Below are 20113 nucleotides of genomic sequence, written 5' to 3'. Positions count from 1 at the left end.
ACAGACTTCCATTTTTCTCCTCCACTTGCTCATGACACTTTAGACTGTATAGCTTTCAACTCACTTGTTAGTGTAACTTAGTGATTTAAAACTGCTGAAAAGATAGCGTATTTTTATTTAATTTCTAAAAATATTTGTTTTATAATTATTTGCTTTAATTTTTATAAGTATTTTTTAAAGTTCTTAGTCCAAATCATGCATGTTTGCTATGAGAGAACTGTGGCAATTGGCATGCTAGTGAAGCCAATGATTTTGGCTCTCAGTAGTCAAGACACTTTTTTACTTTTTTGACAGGGAGCCTTGGATACCAATGCAACTGCCATTACAGTGATAGAAAAGAGTTATATTTGAAAGGATCCTCCAAATACAAATCACAGTTCCAAAATTGGTGTTAAGTCTTATCATAGGAGAGGTTGAGATTTTAGAATATCGGTGATGCAGGGAAGTAAATAAAAACTAAGCTGCGTTATCACATAAACATAGAATATACAGCAGGATTAAGTTTTGATGCTTCTGCTTGTAGTGATCAATAGATGCAACTCTACGGTAAGAGGAGAATTTTTCAGAATAACAACAAAATTCCAGTCTGTCTACTAGTGTAATCTTTCAGTTGTCTCATTGCTAAGGAAGTAGAAGATGTAGAGAAAACTAAATCAGAGGTTCATTACTTTGTGTGTAAGTTCTTGTGATGCTGAAGTTTTAAATTTTGTCACTTGCATGAAACTAAGCAACTTCTTTTTCTGAGTAACTGTTCAAAAATTTATTTGGAATATACAGGAAACTCCTGTTTACCTATAGTCTTTATTTTTATGAAATATTCTGCAGAGCATTTATTAGCACATTATAAATGCAAACAAACTAATTTAAAACATCTGCAGTCTGGGAAATTATGTCAAATGGACATCAGCAAGATCTTAGGGATAAAGGTGGGGAACAGGTTGCAGTTGCCCCATACGGCTGGAGGCAGGAGAGGAGCAGATGGGGCATGACGGTTCCAAGTCTGACTATACAGGAAAGATAAGAGAGGAAGCTCCCCTTGAACACGGGTGGTGCCTTTCATGGGGGAGAGGGCAGCTGCTGTACTATGGACAAGCAGAGTTTACTGGAGGCATTTTTTTCTATCAGTTTTTTTTATCAAGCCATCTCCAGCCCTGCTCTGGTTGCACCTGTCCATTATAAAATAAACAAATATGATTTTCAGCATGCAATCATTGTTTTTGTTGTAACTCTCAGTGCTATTTTTTTTACCTTAATGCTTTGCAAGACTCAGTCTCAAATGCTTAAGAATAAAATTTTTGAAATGCAGGAAATACAAATTTCCAAAAGCATAGCTCTTGTGCTGTGTATAGCAAAACAACCAACGAATCTAGATAATGTTATTACAACAGCTAAAAATATTAAAATGTACACCACGTGCTACAGTGAAATAGAATATATGAAAAACTAACACATACGTTCTCCCATAAAAATGCTCACACGGGTTGTGAGTAGTTGAGATGTGAACTTGCCCTCCAATTGCCCTGTGTATTCTTGGAGGTGAGAAGCAAGTACTAACACTTCCTCCTCCAAATCCTGGGGCACTTTCTATTTCTCTTTTGCTTTATGAACTTAAGTGCTGTTCCTTTATATTCTCTGCCCACTGTAGAGCTGTTTGCTGTCTTCTGTCCTTTACCTATTTGTTTGTCTTCCTCCTCCAATGTCTGGAGACTAGTTCACGTTCTCCTGCTTCCTCAGCTTAGGCTCACTTATAACCATGATGCACCAGACTGCCTGTAGCTTTTGGTGCCTGCTGACTTGGCTATGGAGGTGTAGGACGCAGTGAGCAATAGAGAGAAGAATCCTGGCTTTGGCCTCCTGCGGCAGGCGCTCAGCGTCGTCCGCACAGCTGTGGCTCTCTAGTGCAACTGGTCTCTGCGGTACTCTGACAGCTGGGCTCATAACAAAAACGTGGTTCCACAGTCCTTGTCTCCACTACTAAAATTGCCTGATGTTGTTGAGGGTAAGCTTGGCAAAACTGATGCTAAAGGCTGCGCATATAGCCAATATTTAAGGCAAGCTACAAGAGTGACAAAGGAAAAGACCTGTGACCTGGCTTCTGCCCTAGGCAAAACTCTGCTTTCTTTGGGTTTGTCTAATCAAAACAACAACAAAGAAAGTAGAATTTCCAAAAGTTTATGTAACAGAGTCAGTGGGAGAGTACCGCTGCTCCTTCTCTTCCTGTGCCTGGTACCTGCTAGCCAGAGTGCAGTGGGTCAGAGAGCTAGAGCTGGATGACTAGTCTGTCCATGTGGTAAAGCCAAGGAAGTGCTACACTAGTGAATTACAGTATTCATTTGGTACTCATATGGGTAGATTGGCTAATCTCATTGGAATCCTCTAACAGCGTAAAACTACTGTGTCAGCACTGTGACAGAAGGGAGCCCCAGAAGTGGTGTACAAACCTTTTTGGACCCTTTGAAGCACCAAGAAATAAAAATGGGGACAATATGGAGAAAATGTACTCGACCAGTAGTACATTCAGTGGTGTTGGGGATGAGCTGTACGATGCTGTTGCTGGCTGTACTTCTCTGCTGTGTTCTACCCTTATGCAACACCTGACACCTGTGCTGTAAGGCTGCTTTAAGATATTTCTTCAGAGTGCTGCTGGTGGACAAAAACACCTCTAACTCATCCTTGGTTTCCACCCTTCCAGGTCCTCTGCCAAACACACTGTGATCAGATCCAAGAACACAGCCTATCGTATTCTCCAAGTTTCATGTTCCTTCATCTTCATTTATCTGCTGTATTTGGGTTTTTTTGCTTTCCCTGAATACAGGGAAATAAGCCTTTGTAATTGAATGGTTTGTTCTTCTTTCTAGAATCACAGCAGCTACACATATTCACAATGCCAGCAGCAGATCCCATGCTATCTTCACCATCCACTATACTCAGGTTAGCTAAAAATAATCCAGCTTCCTTTTCACTCTCAAGAAGCATTGTTCAATGTGTTGTGCATTGTTTACTTGTCACTATTTTGTGCTGTTTGTAATAATCTCGGTGGAAGCTGTTACTTATTTCCTTTGGATCACACTGCAGATGTGTTATGCTTCCTACACTGTCTGACGTGTTGAGTGTTTATTGAGTGTGTTCTTGTTCCTTTATGCAAGCTTATAGTCAGAAACGATGCCAAACACTCACTGTAAAAAGAAATGTTTAGTCTTCATCAGCCCTTTGAAATGCAATACCCATTCTAGAATGCTGTGAAAATTGTGTGTGAATATGTTTGAAGTTACGTTTTGTTACACTTGTTTAGGATCCTTAATTGAAGTATAACATTAGTTTAACACTTACCAAAATTTTATATCTGTCCAGCTTTTCAGATGTGCTCATCTCTTTAGCATTTGGCACCCAGTACTCTCCCAGAGACAATGCACCCTTTCTCTGGAGGAATTATATCCTTCCCTGGCAGGGAAGTTGTTTAGTGATCCAATAGACCTTTTCTATCTCACACTTCTAACATCCTGTAATCACAGAACATTTTGGGGTATTTTTCAGTAGTTTCACAAAAGACCTTTGGAATACGTTAGTGGAAAATAACTCTGCAAGATCTACAAGGAAGCCTTTCACAGTCACTAGGCAGTAAAGGTTTTTTTCAAGAGGAAGTAGGCATAACAGGGTAGTTTCTCTGATGGGTGAGAAAGCTGTTGAGTTAATGTTTTGAACATAGTCAGTAGGTCAAAGTCACAAAGAAAGGCAGTGAGACAGTCATATGTACAACTCAGTTTCAATAAGAGAGCACATCTATTTTATTTTCATTAATTAATTAAGAGGAATAATCTTCCTTATTTATATTTTTCTCTTCAGGCTATATTAGAAAACAATCTCCCTTCTGAAATTGCAAGCAAGATCAATTTAGTGGACCTTGCAGGCAGGTAATAATATACTGAGGGGCAAAAAGGTAATTTTCTCTAAAGATGCTGGTAGTACTGCCTTAAAAGATGAAATTTAGTATTTTCAAACTTCATTAAACTAATAATAAGCCTGACTTTTTTATACGATAACAAGGAATACTGAGCGAATGTTGTCTCTGTCATCTGTTCTTCTGTATTGGGTATTGGATTTCACTGGGGAAGGGAATTCCTGGGTCCTCAGATCCAATGCTGTTCTGTTGCATACATTTAAGGTAATTCCATTCAACCCTGTATTCTTATTAAGTGGCTTTTCCAGTAGCTATTGTTGGAATTACCAAATCTGAGCTTGAAAAGAAAGAGAAAAAAAGGAATGCATTCCTCACAGCTGCCTAACACGGGTGGAAGAAAATAGTCGTATCTCATTGCTTATGTTGTTCATGTTCCAAAAGTTCCTAAGTCTCTGATCTTAACTATGCATTTCAGTGAGGAACATGTGGTTATGCTGGATATGACAGAGAACAGAAAGATGGAAGTTGTGCTGAAGATGTATAGAACAGTTGGAGAAGAGGACATTTGTCTTTCTCAAGAACATAAATCACCATGCATGTCTGAGCAGAGAAAGTAGTGTTGAGGGGATATACAGACTTTTGCACTGAGCCTGTCTACCCTTGTTGTGAAATGTATGTTTAGGTTTGCTTTTTTTAATTCAGAACCACTATGACTGGGTTGCGCAGTTCAGGCTTGAATTTATGTTTTGATGGGTCTTTAACAGTAGTTTGCACCAATGGCCTTTGCGCATGGTTGTTTCAAAGCATATGTTTTTTTAATTGCAAAGTTTGCAACTTCTGTTTTCTTGTATGTCAGGAAAATACATAATGTTTTCATATTTATTGCATGTTAATAATTAAGCATTTTTGTTTGGTTTGCAATGTCTTTTCCATGCTTGTGTGCTACAGTGAAAGAGCTGATCCCAGTTACTGTAAAGATCGAATTACCGAAGGTGCCAATATTAACAAGTCGTTAGTTACACTTGGAATTGTCATCTCCACTTTAGGTGAGCACAATAGTTCTTTATATTGAAGGGTAGTGATAAAAGCATAGGACTCACTTACCATGTGCTCTCTTATGTTTATCTATATTTACAACAAAAAGCTGAACAGAACAGCTATGTGGCATCTTCATAAATTGTAATGATATCTAAGAAAATTAAGTATCCATGAAAGAAAAAGATAAACCCTTTCCTGAGCTCTGTGGTATTTTTCCTTCAGCACAAAATTCACAGATGTTCAGCAGCTGCCAGAGCATAAACACCATAACTAGTGAAGGGGAGAGCAGTCATGCGGACAGTCCTTCCACAGGCAGCATCAGTGGCACCAGGCGACCGGCTTATATCCCGTACCGTGACTCCATCCTCACCTGGCTTCTGAAAGACAGTCTGGGGGGCAACTCCAAGACCATTATGATTGCTAGTGAGTTTGGTTTCTATTCATTGTTAACATTTTGCACTACATTACCCCCTTAAAAATACATCTCTACTGCAGTGAGAAGACAGCTATATCACTTAGAATCTGTCCTTGTAAAGATTTTCAGAAATACTTCATAGGATGCTCAAGAAAATTGAAAGGCACGCTGATTGTGCATGAAGTTAAGCTTAAGAGTCTTTCCAAGATCATAGCTTTGATTTAAAGTGATTTATTCGGTTATAAATACAATCTTGAGAAGACATTCTCTGTGAGCTTGATGAAATATCCCTAAGGATATTGTTGATTTTGGTTTTTAAAGAAGCAAGGCTAAAAAAATCCACCTTTTGAAAACTGATGGGTTAAACTGATTACTGTTTAAAATAGTGTTTCTTTTCTATTTGTTTTCTGTCTGTAGCTATCTCTCCTGCCAGCTCCAGCTACAATGAGACCATGAGTACTTTGAGATATGCTTCAAACGCCAAAAATATTATTAACAAGCCCAGAGTCAATGAGGTGAGGCCTTTAGTTCTGCTTTTTATTCTTGTTCCATTTTTTGTATTTATTATTTAAGGTTTATTCAGTATATCAGCTCTTTGAATAAAATTCATACCTCTTTTTCCCATGTTAATGAGAGCTAAATAGGAGCCTGGATATTACAGAAATAATTTCCTTGATCCCCTGCAGCTTAAACCATTTAGAATTTCACACCTATTTTACATTCTTCATCTCTGTCCATTGAGTTTCAATCCTCCTTCTCTTTGAACTGTTATGACATGTATGTTTACCCCATGTCTTTATCCTAAATATTGGCAGAGTTAAAGATCTGTTAGGATTATTTGTTACTATTTAACCTGTTACTGTAAGTGCATAACCCTTGCAACCCTTCCTTTTGGCATGTTAAATGAACTCTGTTAAGGCTGCAAAGTCAAGAGTTCAAAAGTTAATATGCCAGGCCTAAGGTAGTCTATGTAGTCTCAATTTGTCTTCTTTTCAGTACACAAAATTATGAAACCTTTAAATATATGGGAACAATTTTTGCCATAGAACCCCAGCTTCATACATTGCACAAAATACGCCTGTTCCAGGTATGAACTCTGACTGTATGGCAGATTCATCTGTTTGATTATGCAGGGGTCCTTCACAGGCTGCACAAGTTAAAAGGTGGCAGGGTATTAAGGGGAGACTCTGGTGCTGCCTTGGAGGACTGGATTCTGTTGCTGCCCCTGCTACAGCATTCTTGTTCAATGCTAGTCCAGATGCTTAAAGCAAACTTTCAATGTGTGCTTGTTCCTCATTCTCCACCCTTACCCCCAGTCCATATTTATCAAATGGGAAAAATGTAAACTCTCTCAATCAAAGACGTGCTGTTAAAACAGACTGATTAGCAGTTGTGGAGGTTTTAGATGCTGCAGTGATGAGAACCAGCATAGAAAAATCCATGGGGAAATGCATAATTCTGTCTTTCTTCACAGAAAAATTCAAATAGCATGTAATAATCAAGATCTATGATCACATATGCTAGAAATATAGAAGTCTTGAGTTGCTGCTCTTTAACTGAGCATTCTTCACCTGGCATTCTGCATGAGGCTGCTATCCTATAGTGATCATGTAGCTAAAGGACTGAATTACAGTGTATCCATTGAAGGGGACTGAATTTAGGTTTCAAAAAAAGTCTTGATTCCAGCATTTCCTAATCTTTAAGCAGTTGACTTTATAACTTTAGTAGTGTTCTTTTGTGATTTGGCCTGGGTATATCAAGATTTTATCTGTGGATAAAAGGGTAGAATCATAGAGATGTACTTAATTTATTTGCTTTCCTAATGATACTCTCTTAAATCTTGGGCAGAAGGAAACCCTTGTAATCCAAGGTTTCCCAAATTTAATTTGCGTCCGTATTACCAGTACCTATAACTAGTTTTTAGACATCACTAGTAGCAGCAATAGTGTGTTTGGTTTTGGCAGCAGCATTTTTCAGCTCTGTGACAGGTCACAGGCAAGTAAACACAGTCCTCCTGGGTTAGCCTCTTGTTACATACAGCCTCTCAGTCTCCCAACTTGTGTGCCCATCACTCTCTTGCACAGCCCGTGCTAGACCCTTAACTCCATTCCTTCAGCTAGCTGCCTTCTTCCCCTCACTGCAAATTGACCTGAGCCAAAGTGTCTCTGGCAGCCCAGAAAACATTGATCCTTGACTCAAGAGTTTCCCTGAACTGTCTACAAAAAGCTGGTTTCCAGAAACTGCCTGTGTAGTGATGCTTACTCTGAAAGTGAGATAAATGCCTCCACACAAGCAGGGTGGAAATGCTTTGTGTATCAGCTGCAAGGGCTTTTAATACCGTGGTTGGTGACATTCTGACTTAGTCTTCTCTAGCCTGATTTTCTTCTCTGCAATAGAAATAAGAGCATTTTTCTGACGTGATGGGACTATTTTGAAGGTAAATCTGTAAAAGTAGTGATGTATCCAGCTATCGTCATGATAGGAACAAGTACTATGGTAGGTCTGTGTTCAGAAAAGAGATGGAAGAAAGTTTATGGGAAAAGAGAACCTATCAAAGATGGGAACCACCTGCCCCTAGGCAGTACATCCCAGGGGCCTGGCAGAGTGGAGCAAAGAGTACTGCTGTGTGTGTGTGTGTGCCTGTGCTCCTTTCCTCCTGGCTCTTGGAACAGCTCTGAATTGATTTCTTTAGCTAGAATTTTTTAAAGAATGATTTTTCCAACATCTGTGTCTCAATGTTTCAGGATGCAAATGTAAAACTGATCAGAGAACTGCGAGAAGAAATTGATAGGTTGAAAACTATGCTGATGAGCTTTGAACTGGTACGTAGGAACTCTTCCCAGCTGGAGCTCTAATGGTGCTTTGGGTAGCTACAGTAGCTTACTTTCATCTTAGCTGTTTATCGTTCCATGTTTATTGTAACTGGAGGGAAATTAAACTGTTCTCTGAGTGATTTCACAATGATTATAAGGCTAATTGCATTTCTGTCATTTCTCCTTTTTCTGGCATTAAATTGATAATCCTGAAGTATAAGCAGTTGTGTAATGATTAGAAAGGATTTCCTTGCCTGTCTTTCATGGAGTTGGATAGTTTTGTTGTCCAAAAATATCGTGAAATAGAAAAATTTTATTTGTAGGGATATGGCAGCACCAAGACAATATAAAATAATAATCACTGATGTAATTTCCCTGCCAGACTTGTTACAATCCTCTATCCCCAAAAAGTAAACTGGTATACCTCAACAGTATTTTGGAGGTTTCACCCTGCCTGCACATTCTGTCCCCCAAAAGAAGTTGTGAACATCTGTGAGCCCTCACAGTACAGCTGGCACTCTTTGTGGTTTTCTCCTTTGGAATAATAATAGCATCTTGGTTTTCCATGCCATGGAGAGCATGTTTAGCTGGGAAAGACTGGAACTACAGGATTTATTTACACAGAAGTATCTCTCTGTTAATGCTCTTTCACCAGTTCAAAATAACTTGCATGCACTAGCTAGAGAGGTGTAGGCTAGAGGCTAGAAGGCAGCATCAAATGTCTGTGTATTTTATCTTTCCTTCTCCTGAGTTCATCTCCTTGAAATTCTGGAGAGTGTAAAAACATGCCTGCTGGTTGTGAATAAGGAAACTAACATGTAGATCTTGGTGGCTACTGTTTGTACAGAGGAATTCCAGTCCTTCTTGGAGTGATGACAGGGATGGAAATCTGACCGAGCTGGTTCTTCAGAATGAAATGAAGGTTTGTCTGATCTATTTGATGCTGTAAGTCTCTCCTGTTTCACTGGGCTGGGGGGATAGCATTGCCATAGTTCTGAAACGATAGTGAAAATGTTTTTGTCCTAATTCTTTCCTGTTTGCTCTGAATATGCAGGAAACTGCCATCCTTAATGCATGTGTCATGGTTTAACCCCAGCTGGCAACTAAGCACCACGCAGCCACTCGCTCACTCCCTGCCCCAGTGGGATGGAGGAGAGAATCGAGAGAAAAAAAAAAAAGTAAAACTTGTGGGTTGAGATAAAGACAGTTTAATAGGACAGAAAAAGGAAGGGATAATAATAGATAGATTATACAAAACAAATGATGCACAATACAGTTGCTCACTACCCGCTGACTGATGCCCAGCCAACCCCCAAGCCATGGTGTCTCCCAGCCAACTTCCCCAGTTTATATACTGGGCATGGCATCATATGGTATGGAATACCCCTTTGGAACATTTGGGTCATCTGTCTCAGCTGTGTCTCCTCCCAGTTTCTTGTGCACTCCCGGCCTCCGCTGGCAGGGCAGTATGAGAAGCTGAGAAGTCCTTGACTTAGTATAAACACTGTTTAGAAACAACTAAAACATCAGTGTATTATCAACATTATTCTCATACTACATTCAAAACACAGCGCTATACCAGCTACTAGGAAGAAAATTAACTTTCTTCCAGCTGAAACCAGGTCAGCATGTTGGGTGCTCTCCACCAATTTGTGATTAAAGTCTCATGTCCTTAATTTGATACTGTCCATTGCCTATCACTAAGTCTGCACTATCTGCTCCTTGTTTTGAAAGCTGTCTCAATATATCACAGTAGTTCATTATACAGAGCCTCTGTCTTCTAAAATTAAACTCCTTCAATTTATTTAAAGGAAATTATTGTGCAGTCACCAAATTACTAAGAAGATTTGATCACTGGAGACCTGGAGAGGTTTTGGAGATCTTAATTTTAAGTTTTGCTTAAAGACAGGCAAAATAACTAGTTAGCGTGATCATATATCTTTCTGACATTTGGGGAATGAGTCTTCAATAGATTAAACCTACTCCACTAGGTAGTACAGTTTTTACTCGATTTTTTTGTTGCCACAGAAATGTACTGCAATTAGAAATACACCTGCATTGCAAGTGGTGAAAGAATTTTGCATCCAGTAACTGGAAAAAAATGCTGTTTCTTCTGAAGACATTTATGTATGAGAAAAATTAACCTGCTTAGTAAGTGAAACAGTTTCCTCTCCTATTCTTTAAGATTGAGCAGTTGACCAAAGACTGGACAAGTAAGTGGACAGACACGAAAGCCATTATGGAAGAATACAGTGTGGACATCAACAAAGAAAAAGCTGGAGTAACAATAGATTCTAGTTTACCTCATCTAATGGCCATGGATGATGATATCCTCAGCACAGGAGTGGTGCTGTATCATCTCAGGGTGAGATATGGTCACTTGTCTTATTTTTCCCTTGAATTTGAAAACATTTATTTTCTTTGGAAACAGAGAGTGGTTAAGATTGCATTACAACAACAGCTATCAAAACGTAAAGGCCACAGCCCACAAGACACAGATAACGAGGAAAAATTAAAAGAGGATACCTGAAAATGGAGGAGGATAAGAATTCATATATGGAATAATAAGTTGACCTCTTATGAATGCATGTGCAAACTATTTGATAATGTATCATAAGCAAAGCAAAATACTCAAATTAGGCATTAGTAGTTTGTCCACAAAGCATGAGGACAGGTCTGTGTGCGTGCGTGTGTAAACGTAAAGGATGATGCTTAAAGTATACCAGACATACTGGTCCAGATTTTACTAGGTACTTGTATGCTTGAGACTGGAGGACTTGTATATGTGTAGATCAAAGATAAAAGTAAGCTTTAACAAGCACAAGCTCACTTTGACAATGACTTCTATATATTGCTCTTTTAACCCTATGAGGCCTGCCAAGTGGATTCCAGGTGTGTAACTTGAATGCTAATTACTTGTGATCCTACTTGATTGGCTATTTTCCAGAATCAATTAGAAATCCTGGCCTCATAGATACTGTTTTGCTGGGGAGCTGTTCATTTAAGGCACCAAGAAGCTTTCATAACATTGTATGTATATGACTCCACATTGAGGCTTATGATATACGTGGCTAGGTCAAATAGTTTTAGGGGATTTTTTTTTTTTTAATAAGTCAGTGCTAAGCTGGACTTTAAGTTTTTAATGTTGTTTAATTTAATGGAAATTACTGAAATATTGATGCTGTTTAACATAAAAGGAATGATGAATGGGTACCTCTACAGAAATGCACTCATCAGTAAAAAATGTGTTAAATATGGTTGAAAATCATCTATCTGTCTACTAATAAAATATCTTAATCCAAATCTAGGTTTTGTGCTACTTGATATAGTTTAGGAACATGGGATTTTTTTTTCCTTTAAAAAGCTGCAACAAATATTTGAAACAGAAATCATGCTGCTGTTCATCATCTTGAAAGAGAAACCTTACTAATTTTCTTCATGCCAGCACAAAGAAATTGTACCAAGTAATAATCAGGGACCAAGTAATAATGTCCAGTGCTGATGAACATGCAACTTGATTACTCAATCCTACATTAACATTAAATATTTATTAAAAGTAATTGCTACTACTTAAATGTCTTTCCATTATGTGCCATTTTGGAAACAGCAAATATTTTCACATACTAATTTTGACAACACCCGAAGTAATTTAAAGATATTCATTTTAATGGAGAACCCTAGTTTGAAGGGTCACCTTCTGTAGTCATTAGTATCTCTGTCACACTAACATCTTTGTCCCTTGTTTCTTTGCTCCTAGATGCTGCCTTTTCTTTTCTTTGTGCTTTGCACCTTTTAGACTCTGGTGTCTATTACCTTCATCTGAACAGCAAGAAGGTAAAACATTAGTGGTTCCTTACATATTAGGGCTTCGACTTAAAACAGCACTTTGTCCTTTTACGGAGAGGTCGTGGCAGCAGTTTTCAGATCATGTAGAATAAACAATGTGTTACTCTTTTAGTCTCTTGATATTCCATAATATTAATTGCACTAATCAATGCTGTGCCTGTGCTTAAGAACCTTTCTTTCTTAGGTTCTGTTCTTTTTTTTCTGGCTTTCATTAACAAAAATGTATGTTTTCCCTATAATTTAACTGACCTTTTTGCATAGCTTAAAAGTATGGGATTTGTTTATATTGTTTAAGAAAAAGATGCACTTCAAAAACTTTTTTGAAAGTTGGAGTACTCCTAAATCTGAAGGGGGAAAGCAGTCTCACTCTTTATGGTTCTGTAATGCACCCTGGGAATGCTACCCTTCGTCAGGAAACACTGCCAGAAGGGGGTGACAATGTAGAACCACTTCAGCAGATATGAAGAGGTACCTCGATATATTAAGGTGAAATTGTGCAATCATTTAATCTGAATCATGTGTCTTTCACTTTTTCGGGTGGAATACTAAATATTAAATTAGGGAAAAGTATAAATATTTAACATATTAGCTCAGTAATAGCATTTGAAAAAAATGAAATCGACATGGGCCTGGGTTATGGCTATTTTTGTTTTATTTTCTTCTTTAGGTTGAGATAGTTTGCTTGTATTGGATCTGTACCCTTGCTCTCAGCTGCAATTTTTAGTTGTACTTAAACTCACCCATAATCACTCCACTAACTGGGATACTATTGTGAATTTCATGAGCCAATACTGCTGTATTACACTTTTCTGAATTAAATTCTATTACCAGAGAGTTATTTCAGCACATTGGAAAAAAGTTTCTTTTGGAATTACAATAGCTATTTCTTTGTTTAGTCAAGAAAAGGTAATTGATAAAGAGGTCTTTTAGGAGTTGGTTTACTTTTATTTGTATAAAATACATGTTGCTAACTCACTTGATTGTATGAGGTGAGTCAAAGGCCATATGGATTATAAGTTTTCTACAGGTTGTGGCCAAGCCAGGTGGATATTTTGTGGTTGAGGCCACTGACCATTAAGCTGACATGTAACTTGATAATTGCTCCAAAGGAGGGGCACTGGGCACATCCAGCTTTCAGCCTCTCCAGCAAGGGAGTCTCAGCAGGGCTTGTAGCAGAAGGCTCTGTTAGTTGGTTCAGACAGCTGAGCTCTGTGAGGAACTGAATGATAATGATTCCCTTTCCCTCCAATTCACAAAACCACTGTGATTTACCCATAATTACCCATGATTGCATCATCTTACAGTAATGAACAGCTTCCCTTTTCCCAGTCTTAAGGCTTCCGATTACTACTTCTTGCTTCTTCTTTAAATCTAGGTGATAATGTGCTTGGAGCAGAAAGCTTATTCAATTTATTATAATTAGAATACAAAAAATCAAGTAGTTTAATGACCATAATTAATTTTAATATGACTGAAAGAGTTGCCACTAAAGTCGTTTTAAAGCACATTCACTAATCAGTTTACAATAATCAAGTATAGTGTCTCTTCAGAGCTGGGAAATGATTTTACTTTGTTTTCCTAAGGAAAAAGATAGAACCAGTAATGGAACATGCTAGACAGGTGGTAAATTCATTGCTTTTTTTGGTAGTTTTTTCCTCATAGTAGTGATTAAATGATGCTGTTTTATTGATATTTGTACTGTACCATAAGAATACTGTCTGCCTTCCATCACTGGCCCGTAATATGGTTTGAGCCTGCTTGTTCTGGAGACTTTTGTTCCTAGGCAGTTCTTTTCTTTGAAGTTATTGACTCTTCGGGTTTGGGAACTTGCCCATATACCATAATCACCAAGAAGACTTTCTATAAATGTCATATAAGTTTTGGAAAAAAGTTCTCCTTTAGTAGTTAGTTTGAAGAATTCATAATCTATGACGAAGTTACCTTAAAAAAATAGAAATTCCGTTACTTTTATATCTGAAAAGCCTAGTTAACTGAATAATCGTTTTGCAGCTTCTTTCTTCTTGCATGGATATTTATAAAAAGAATTATCTCATTTCTGCAAACAAGTCTCATGGTAGAAGTTCAAAGCATCAGAACGTGTGTTCATATTAAAAATATTCATCTCAAACACAGTCCAAAAATCATCCACTGAGGGTTACTTCATCTACTGGGGTCATAATAAGAGAAGCTGACATAGCTGCAAGATAAGAAGTAATTGGATCGCCATGGGAGACAGCAGGCTGAAGTATTACAAAATGTATATAGAGTTTGCTCTAAACAATACAGTCATTCAGAGGTGATTTATTTCAGGTATTTGCTAATATGCTGTACCAAAGTTGTTTTAATTATTCTATATAATCCACTTCCAGTAACTGACTTTTAAATTAGTTGTTTTCTTGTTTTAGGAAGGAACAACCAAAATTGGAAGAAGTGATTCAGACCAAGATCAAGACATTGGTAAGAGAATGATATTACAAATTGTTTTATGATATGGTCAGGTCAAACCAAGATGTTTACGTTTGTCATGTGTAATAGCTAGGTAATGTTTTTGTTTGTCAGCTTTCTTTATAGAAGAAGGTAAGTAGAAGAGAATAATTAAGTTGGCTAAAATATTTCAGTTATTTTTGGTTTTGTTTAAGAGGCCAAAAAGTCAATGGTCTTGACCTAATTGAGATCTCGTCAGAATTTTCTTCCCACTTGTGAAATGCTACATGAGAGTTTAAAAATATCTTCATCCAACGTCCATATCTTGGTATGTTCTATACTAAACTAGTGACACAAGTGATCATGAGACATTGAAAATGCTTTTCAACTCTACCTCGGCAGAGTATTTTAGATATAAAATCCGAATTATTAAGAATATTTATTATTTGATTTCATTTCTGCTCTTAATGTTAACTGTCAATATCAAGAGCTAGAAATTATGGTAGAAAGTTGAAACTTTATATTGAAATTGGAAACTTTGTAGAATCTCTGCTTTGGTAGTTCTGCTAGGTTTGGTTAAGTTTGATTATTTTCTGCCAGTAGGTTAGTAAAATATAAACAATAAGTAACGTAATAGCAATAAGAAAATTCAGCACAATAGAAAAGTTTGCACATCAGCTCATTAATCAGAAAGTAGTGTATAGTTTTCCAGAACCACAAATACTTTAAAAGAGCAATCTCACTGTTTTTAATCAAGTTTTTCTGTGATTGAGTACTTGGCTGGCCATCAAAGATGACAATTTCATCTCCTTGTTCTGCACACGACGTAGTTCTCTGAGGTATGAAGTATGCGGTCATAGTGTCAAACAGTGTGTGGTACTTCATTGTGAGGAAAATAGTGCAAACCCAACCCCTTCAACAGGTGAGATAAATCTATACGTTATAGTTTTGCAGGGACGGTGGATTGAAAGGGATCATTGTATGATAGACAACCACTGTGGGATTGTGACACTGCGACCAGTTCATGGCGCGCACTGCACTGTGAATGGATGTGAAGTCACTGGATCATGTCGTCTGTCACAAGGTAAGGCTTGCTTTTTTCTATGAATGCTGCATTATAATCATCTTACCGCCAGAGTTTAGAGACACAGGTTTATGGAACTCATGCAGATCTAAGAAATACATCTGTCAGTCTCCTACTGCTGCCTAGCAGCACAAGGTTTGATCCGTGGCTAGAGCTTCCAGACTGGGACAAATAAAATAAGTACCCCACAGAAAGTAAAATGAAGACATAGGCGACAATATTAAGACCCCTTTTGGCAGCAGTAGTCTGTAGCCTTCTGAAAAGGGAAGACCTGTAGTCAGAGGCACTGTTATGGAAGGTAGTGGAGACTGGCTCTAAGCCAGCTGACCACTGGTGGGTTTTTTTGGCAATTATGTAATATGGTTGAAATGACCTTCAACTTTTTCAGTGTGTTTACGTGGAGGGTACTAGCCACTGACTTACAGGCTATGGTGAATGAGCTCAGATGAAATGGATCAGGCTCCCATATTTTCAGGTTGTTATAAAGAAAAAAAACAGTCCAGTTTCTGGGAACTTGCAGTGATCTGGATTCATAAAAAGATGGTGTAAAAAAAAGTTTCCAGAAGTGGGTTGGTTATGTTTTTGATATGAAGTCATGCTGGTCTTTAATATGAACAGGGAATTTACTGTTATGTTGAATTTGCAGACCTCTCCAAGATTAGTTTGCTTGGATGCTGTCATTACAGAATGATAACTCTGCTGTTCCATAGTGGCAAATTTTAAAAATAGTTCTCTGCTCTATGATGGTCAGAAAGCTGTTGGTCAGAATATTTTTTTTTTTTAAACATGCTATTCTGTAGTAGTTTGTGTATGCTGTAGTCTGTATACTGGAGTTAAGAAACTGCTAACATTCTAGGGACCAACTGTTTGATGAATTATGGCTCTGTAGATTTCTAATTAATTTTTTTTCACAGGTGCCCTTGTTGTCCTTGGCAAGTCTCATAAGTTTAGATTCAATCACCCAGCAGAAGCTGCTATCTTAAGACAAAGAAGATCAGTAAGTTCTACAACTATTTTTCTCTCCTAATTCTTCATTGATTTTCCTAATTATTTTCCCTCTTAAAAGCAAGCTTGATATAGATAATATTTCTTCTCATCATTGTATTCACTTGCTTAATTTCCTCTATCTAATGGTCTGTAATGACACTAAACCTTTTGAGGGAGGACACTAGTGCTTCTTTCAGATGTGCTTAGCAAAAGATGATGCAGATCCCTTGAATAATTTAGTGTTTCCTATTTCTAGTCATGACTACAGTAGGATTGAAACAGGCAGAATGCCGCAGTGAAAAGACCAGTTAAGAATCTTTCCACATCTGTTAATTTTCTGAATTATCTTCTTTGTCTGTCATTTCACCATCCCGAATGAGGTATACTAGAAGAAATGGAAGATTTATGGGATTAAATGCTTGAGTATTGTTGACTCTGAAAGCACTTGCTTGTTACATACATCAGAAATAGATAAAATAGTTCTTGGTATGTTAATCTCAGGAACTAACAACTGTAAGATGTTATTTGGTCAGCTAGTTCAATAATGTTTCAAAAAAATTAGATAATTCTTAAAATGACTGGCATGTATAACTAAAAAACCTAACAATGTAAATTTTCTGGTTTAGGATATAACCATATTACCAACTGATATTGGCAAGAATCTACCTTTTAAAATGAGTTTTCATATAGTAACATTTAATACTTTCCACTCAACTGTCTTTTTGTACACAATTCTGTAGTTGAGATAAGGGGTTTAACTTCCATTTGTTTTCATTCTTAATTTCTTAATTAATGAAACATATGCAGTATATTGAAACAAAGCTACAAGAGGAGTACTCAGTAACAAATACTTAGCAATTTTGCTAATTATCAAAGACTAAGCAGAAGGGTAAGTGAGATTGTAAGCTCACATGGGAGGTATTATGCAGCATTGCACACAGTAGTGAGCAATGGCAGTTTTAATGATAACTTGGAAGTTTCTGGGTTGCTGTGATTATTTTTTTTTTTTTCCCCTGTTCTCATGTTGTGTGTTTTGTAGATTAATGAAACCCCACCCATTCTGAGTTGTGGAGCTTTGGACTGGCTCAACTTGGATGGAAGTTGCACCCATTCTCCTCACTATATCCTTTCTTCTCTTGACAAGTGAGTTTAAAACAAACAAACCATTTCTCATGTGGGATGATGTCTGAAACCAGGACTTGGTTCAGACAAAACTTAAGTTGTATACAGAATAGGTCCCATCATGTTTTCAAGTGATGAGATAAAAGTGTCTGAGAAAATGCATTGGCCACTAATATACAGTGTTATGACATCCAACCAACAAACCTGAAAAATTATTTATTGATGCACAATCAAGAAAATGCCTCAGATGAGACTGTCAGGCAGCCTTAATTCAGTTCACTTGCGCATCTGCATTATAGCTGTTTTGATTTACAAGCTAATCTGTAATTTTTACAATATTCTTACTTCAGCACACAGAATGGACTTTTCTAGATATGATTTAGCCAAGGTAATTATTACCAATTCAGTTTCCCTGCTAATTTGTTGTGGAAAACAGAAGGTTAGTTTGTTCATAAATTCCCTTGAGTTCAAGTCCTTGTTGAGCCCTTCATCTCAGAAACCCATTGTGATTCTCTTTTTTTTTAAAACTGAGCAGTAAATAAGGCATAGACTCCTTCCAAAATTTTGAAGAGCTGCTCATACTCACAGTGTTTAGTGTATGCTTTTCATGGCAGAGCCTTTCTGAAAGGGAAAGGGTTGGCGTGATGAAGACAGTGATTAATATGTATCAGGAAAATGAATTAAGATATCTCCTGTCTTTCAGTTCATGACATTGAAAACAGAATATCATGGAATTAAATGTAATTGGGTTCTTTCTCTTTTTTAATTCCTCTCAGCCTGGCACATTCAATTGACCTGTTAAAGGCAAGAAACAGCCATCTTCTCATTCATATCTGTTGATAGTTCTGCTTCTTGCTAGAGTGTTTTTGGTGTGGTAACATACTGGGAATCTTTTATCTCTTTCTAGAGGAAATATCTCATCTTGCTTTTATGAGCGTAAAGTGTTATCTCTGTTTTGAACATCTCTTCATACTTCTAGTCCAGTGGCTTGCTTTCCACCTTGGCTAGTGTGTTTCCACGTGTTCTCTTTAATGTATCTAATCTCTGCATTTGCTTTTCATTTACTGCAGTGATACCTTTCTATACAAAATGGTATTTAATTTTGTTTCTTTACTGAGGTACGTTTTACACATCACTGCTGTTATTTTCTTTGTAAAAATTACAAAGAATTTTAAAATAAGGGTTTGTCGAATGACCTTCAAAAGTAGATACCAAGTTGTTCTTTACATAGGTATAAACATCAGAGGTGGAGCTTTTGTCAGAAATTTGTTGGTGGTCCTAGAAAAACCTGCAGAAATCCTGAAGCATTGTGAACAGTTTAGCACAGAATTGCACTTGGTTTTCCCCTTTTTAACCTGACAAAACTGAAGAACATTTCTGATTGATTTTTTTCAGACCACATTCAGATAGCAGATTTGTTTGTGTTGATCAATTTTTTTTAATCACTTGGACAGCACTATGCATATTACATTGCTTAATGTTACCCTCATACTTACCTAGATTCTCTCAAATGGTTACTTCAGTGAAAATGAAAAGCATTATGGTATTGCATTCACTTGTTTTTTATGAATGTCCATCTCTTACAGGAATAAGCTATAAACTATGTCTAATATTAGTTGTCTTTCACCTTACATAATCCAGTGGTCTTTTTTTCCTCTTGAATAGCTTTTTGGCAAAGGTAAACTGAATTGATCTACTCAGCCTTCCTTTACAGTAACCACTAAGCCTGTGTTTCTGTCCAGACAAGTAGTTTTGCTCATGGAGGGGGTAACAAATATGAGAATAAAACAAGATACATGTGGTCTCTCAAATGTCCAGCTTTCGTGAAGAAAAGTCAATGTCAAGTACTAAAAGGTGTGTCTGAGGTACTTTGAAAACAGTAATACAGGACTAAGTGGACTACAAGAAGTGCTTATTTGTTCAGCAGTAAAAAGTCCACCTAGTACAGAGTCTTATCTCTGTCAGAAGGACATGCTTAGAGGAAAATGTAAGAACAGGGCAAACTCTGTGTGTGTGTGTCTCCCCTCTCTGACTTGATAGTTCTTGATGCTCTCCCAGCTGCTAGCAATCTGCATCTTAGAGTCTTCCTCTACTGAAAATTACAGTAACATCTCTGTGTATAGTAGACTTCAGTGAAGCTTTCTTGTCTTCTTTTTGAACACCTTTATGATGTCCTATTTTTATTTTTGCAGTCAAAAATGTAGAAACTGTAAAGAAAACAAATGTTCTCGTGAACTAAGGTAAGAATATTAATGTGTCTAAATCATGCTGAATATTTTGGCCCTTCTAGCTTTGTCTTTCACTTGTGCTACACTCATTTCCTGCAGAAGAGATACAAACTAGGCTTCAAGCTTTAATTTGTTTTTATCATATTGAAACAAGAATCTGTACATGCAGCTGAGTTATAGGCAAGTCTCTGCAACCATGTTCTTTCTTCATACTTGATCTTGTGCAAATGGTTTGTATCTTTGTTGCATGTGCAACCT

At 37.3% G+C, this 20113-nt stretch overlaps 1 protein-coding gene across 3 annotated transcripts in view; it reads left to right on the top strand.

Annotated features, from left to right (window-relative positions):
* Nucleotides 1-20113, top strand: part of STARD9 (StAR related lipid transfer domain containing 9) — a 118480-nt gene that overhangs the window by 63657 nt on the left and 34710 nt on the right. The window contains exons 9-21 of one of the 3 annotated variants that reach the window (XM_075030627.1): nt 2859-2931; nt 3844-3911; nt 4847-4944; nt 5159-5359; nt 5769-5866; nt 8096-8173; nt 9012-9086; nt 10350-10529; nt 14416-14467; nt 15381-15518; nt 16433-16515; nt 17545-17648; nt 19820-19867. In XM_075030627.1, coding sequence (XP_074886728.1) covers nt 2859-2931; nt 3844-3911; nt 4847-4944; nt 5159-5359; nt 5769-5866; nt 8096-8173; nt 9012-9086; nt 10350-10529; nt 14416-14467; nt 15381-15518; nt 16433-16515; nt 17545-17648; nt 19820-19867 — 1296 coding nt within the window. The remainder of the gene's footprint in view (nt 1-2858; nt 2932-3843; nt 3912-4846; nt 4945-5158; nt 5360-5768; nt 5867-8095; nt 8174-9011; nt 9087-10349; nt 10530-14415; nt 14468-15380; nt 15519-16432; nt 16516-17544; nt 17649-19819; nt 19868-20113) is intronic. The other 2 variants (XM_075030628.1, XM_075030629.1) reach the window with 2 other exon arrangements.

The sequence above is a fragment of the Buteo buteo genome, chromosome 6, assembly GCF_964188355.1.
Source record: "Buteo buteo chromosome 6, bButBut1.hap1.1, whole genome shotgun sequence".
In the NCBI taxonomy this organism is placed as follows: domain Eukaryota; kingdom Metazoa; phylum Chordata; class Aves; order Accipitriformes; family Accipitridae; genus Buteo; species Buteo buteo.
This window is presented reverse-complemented; position numbering and strand designations above follow the sequence as displayed.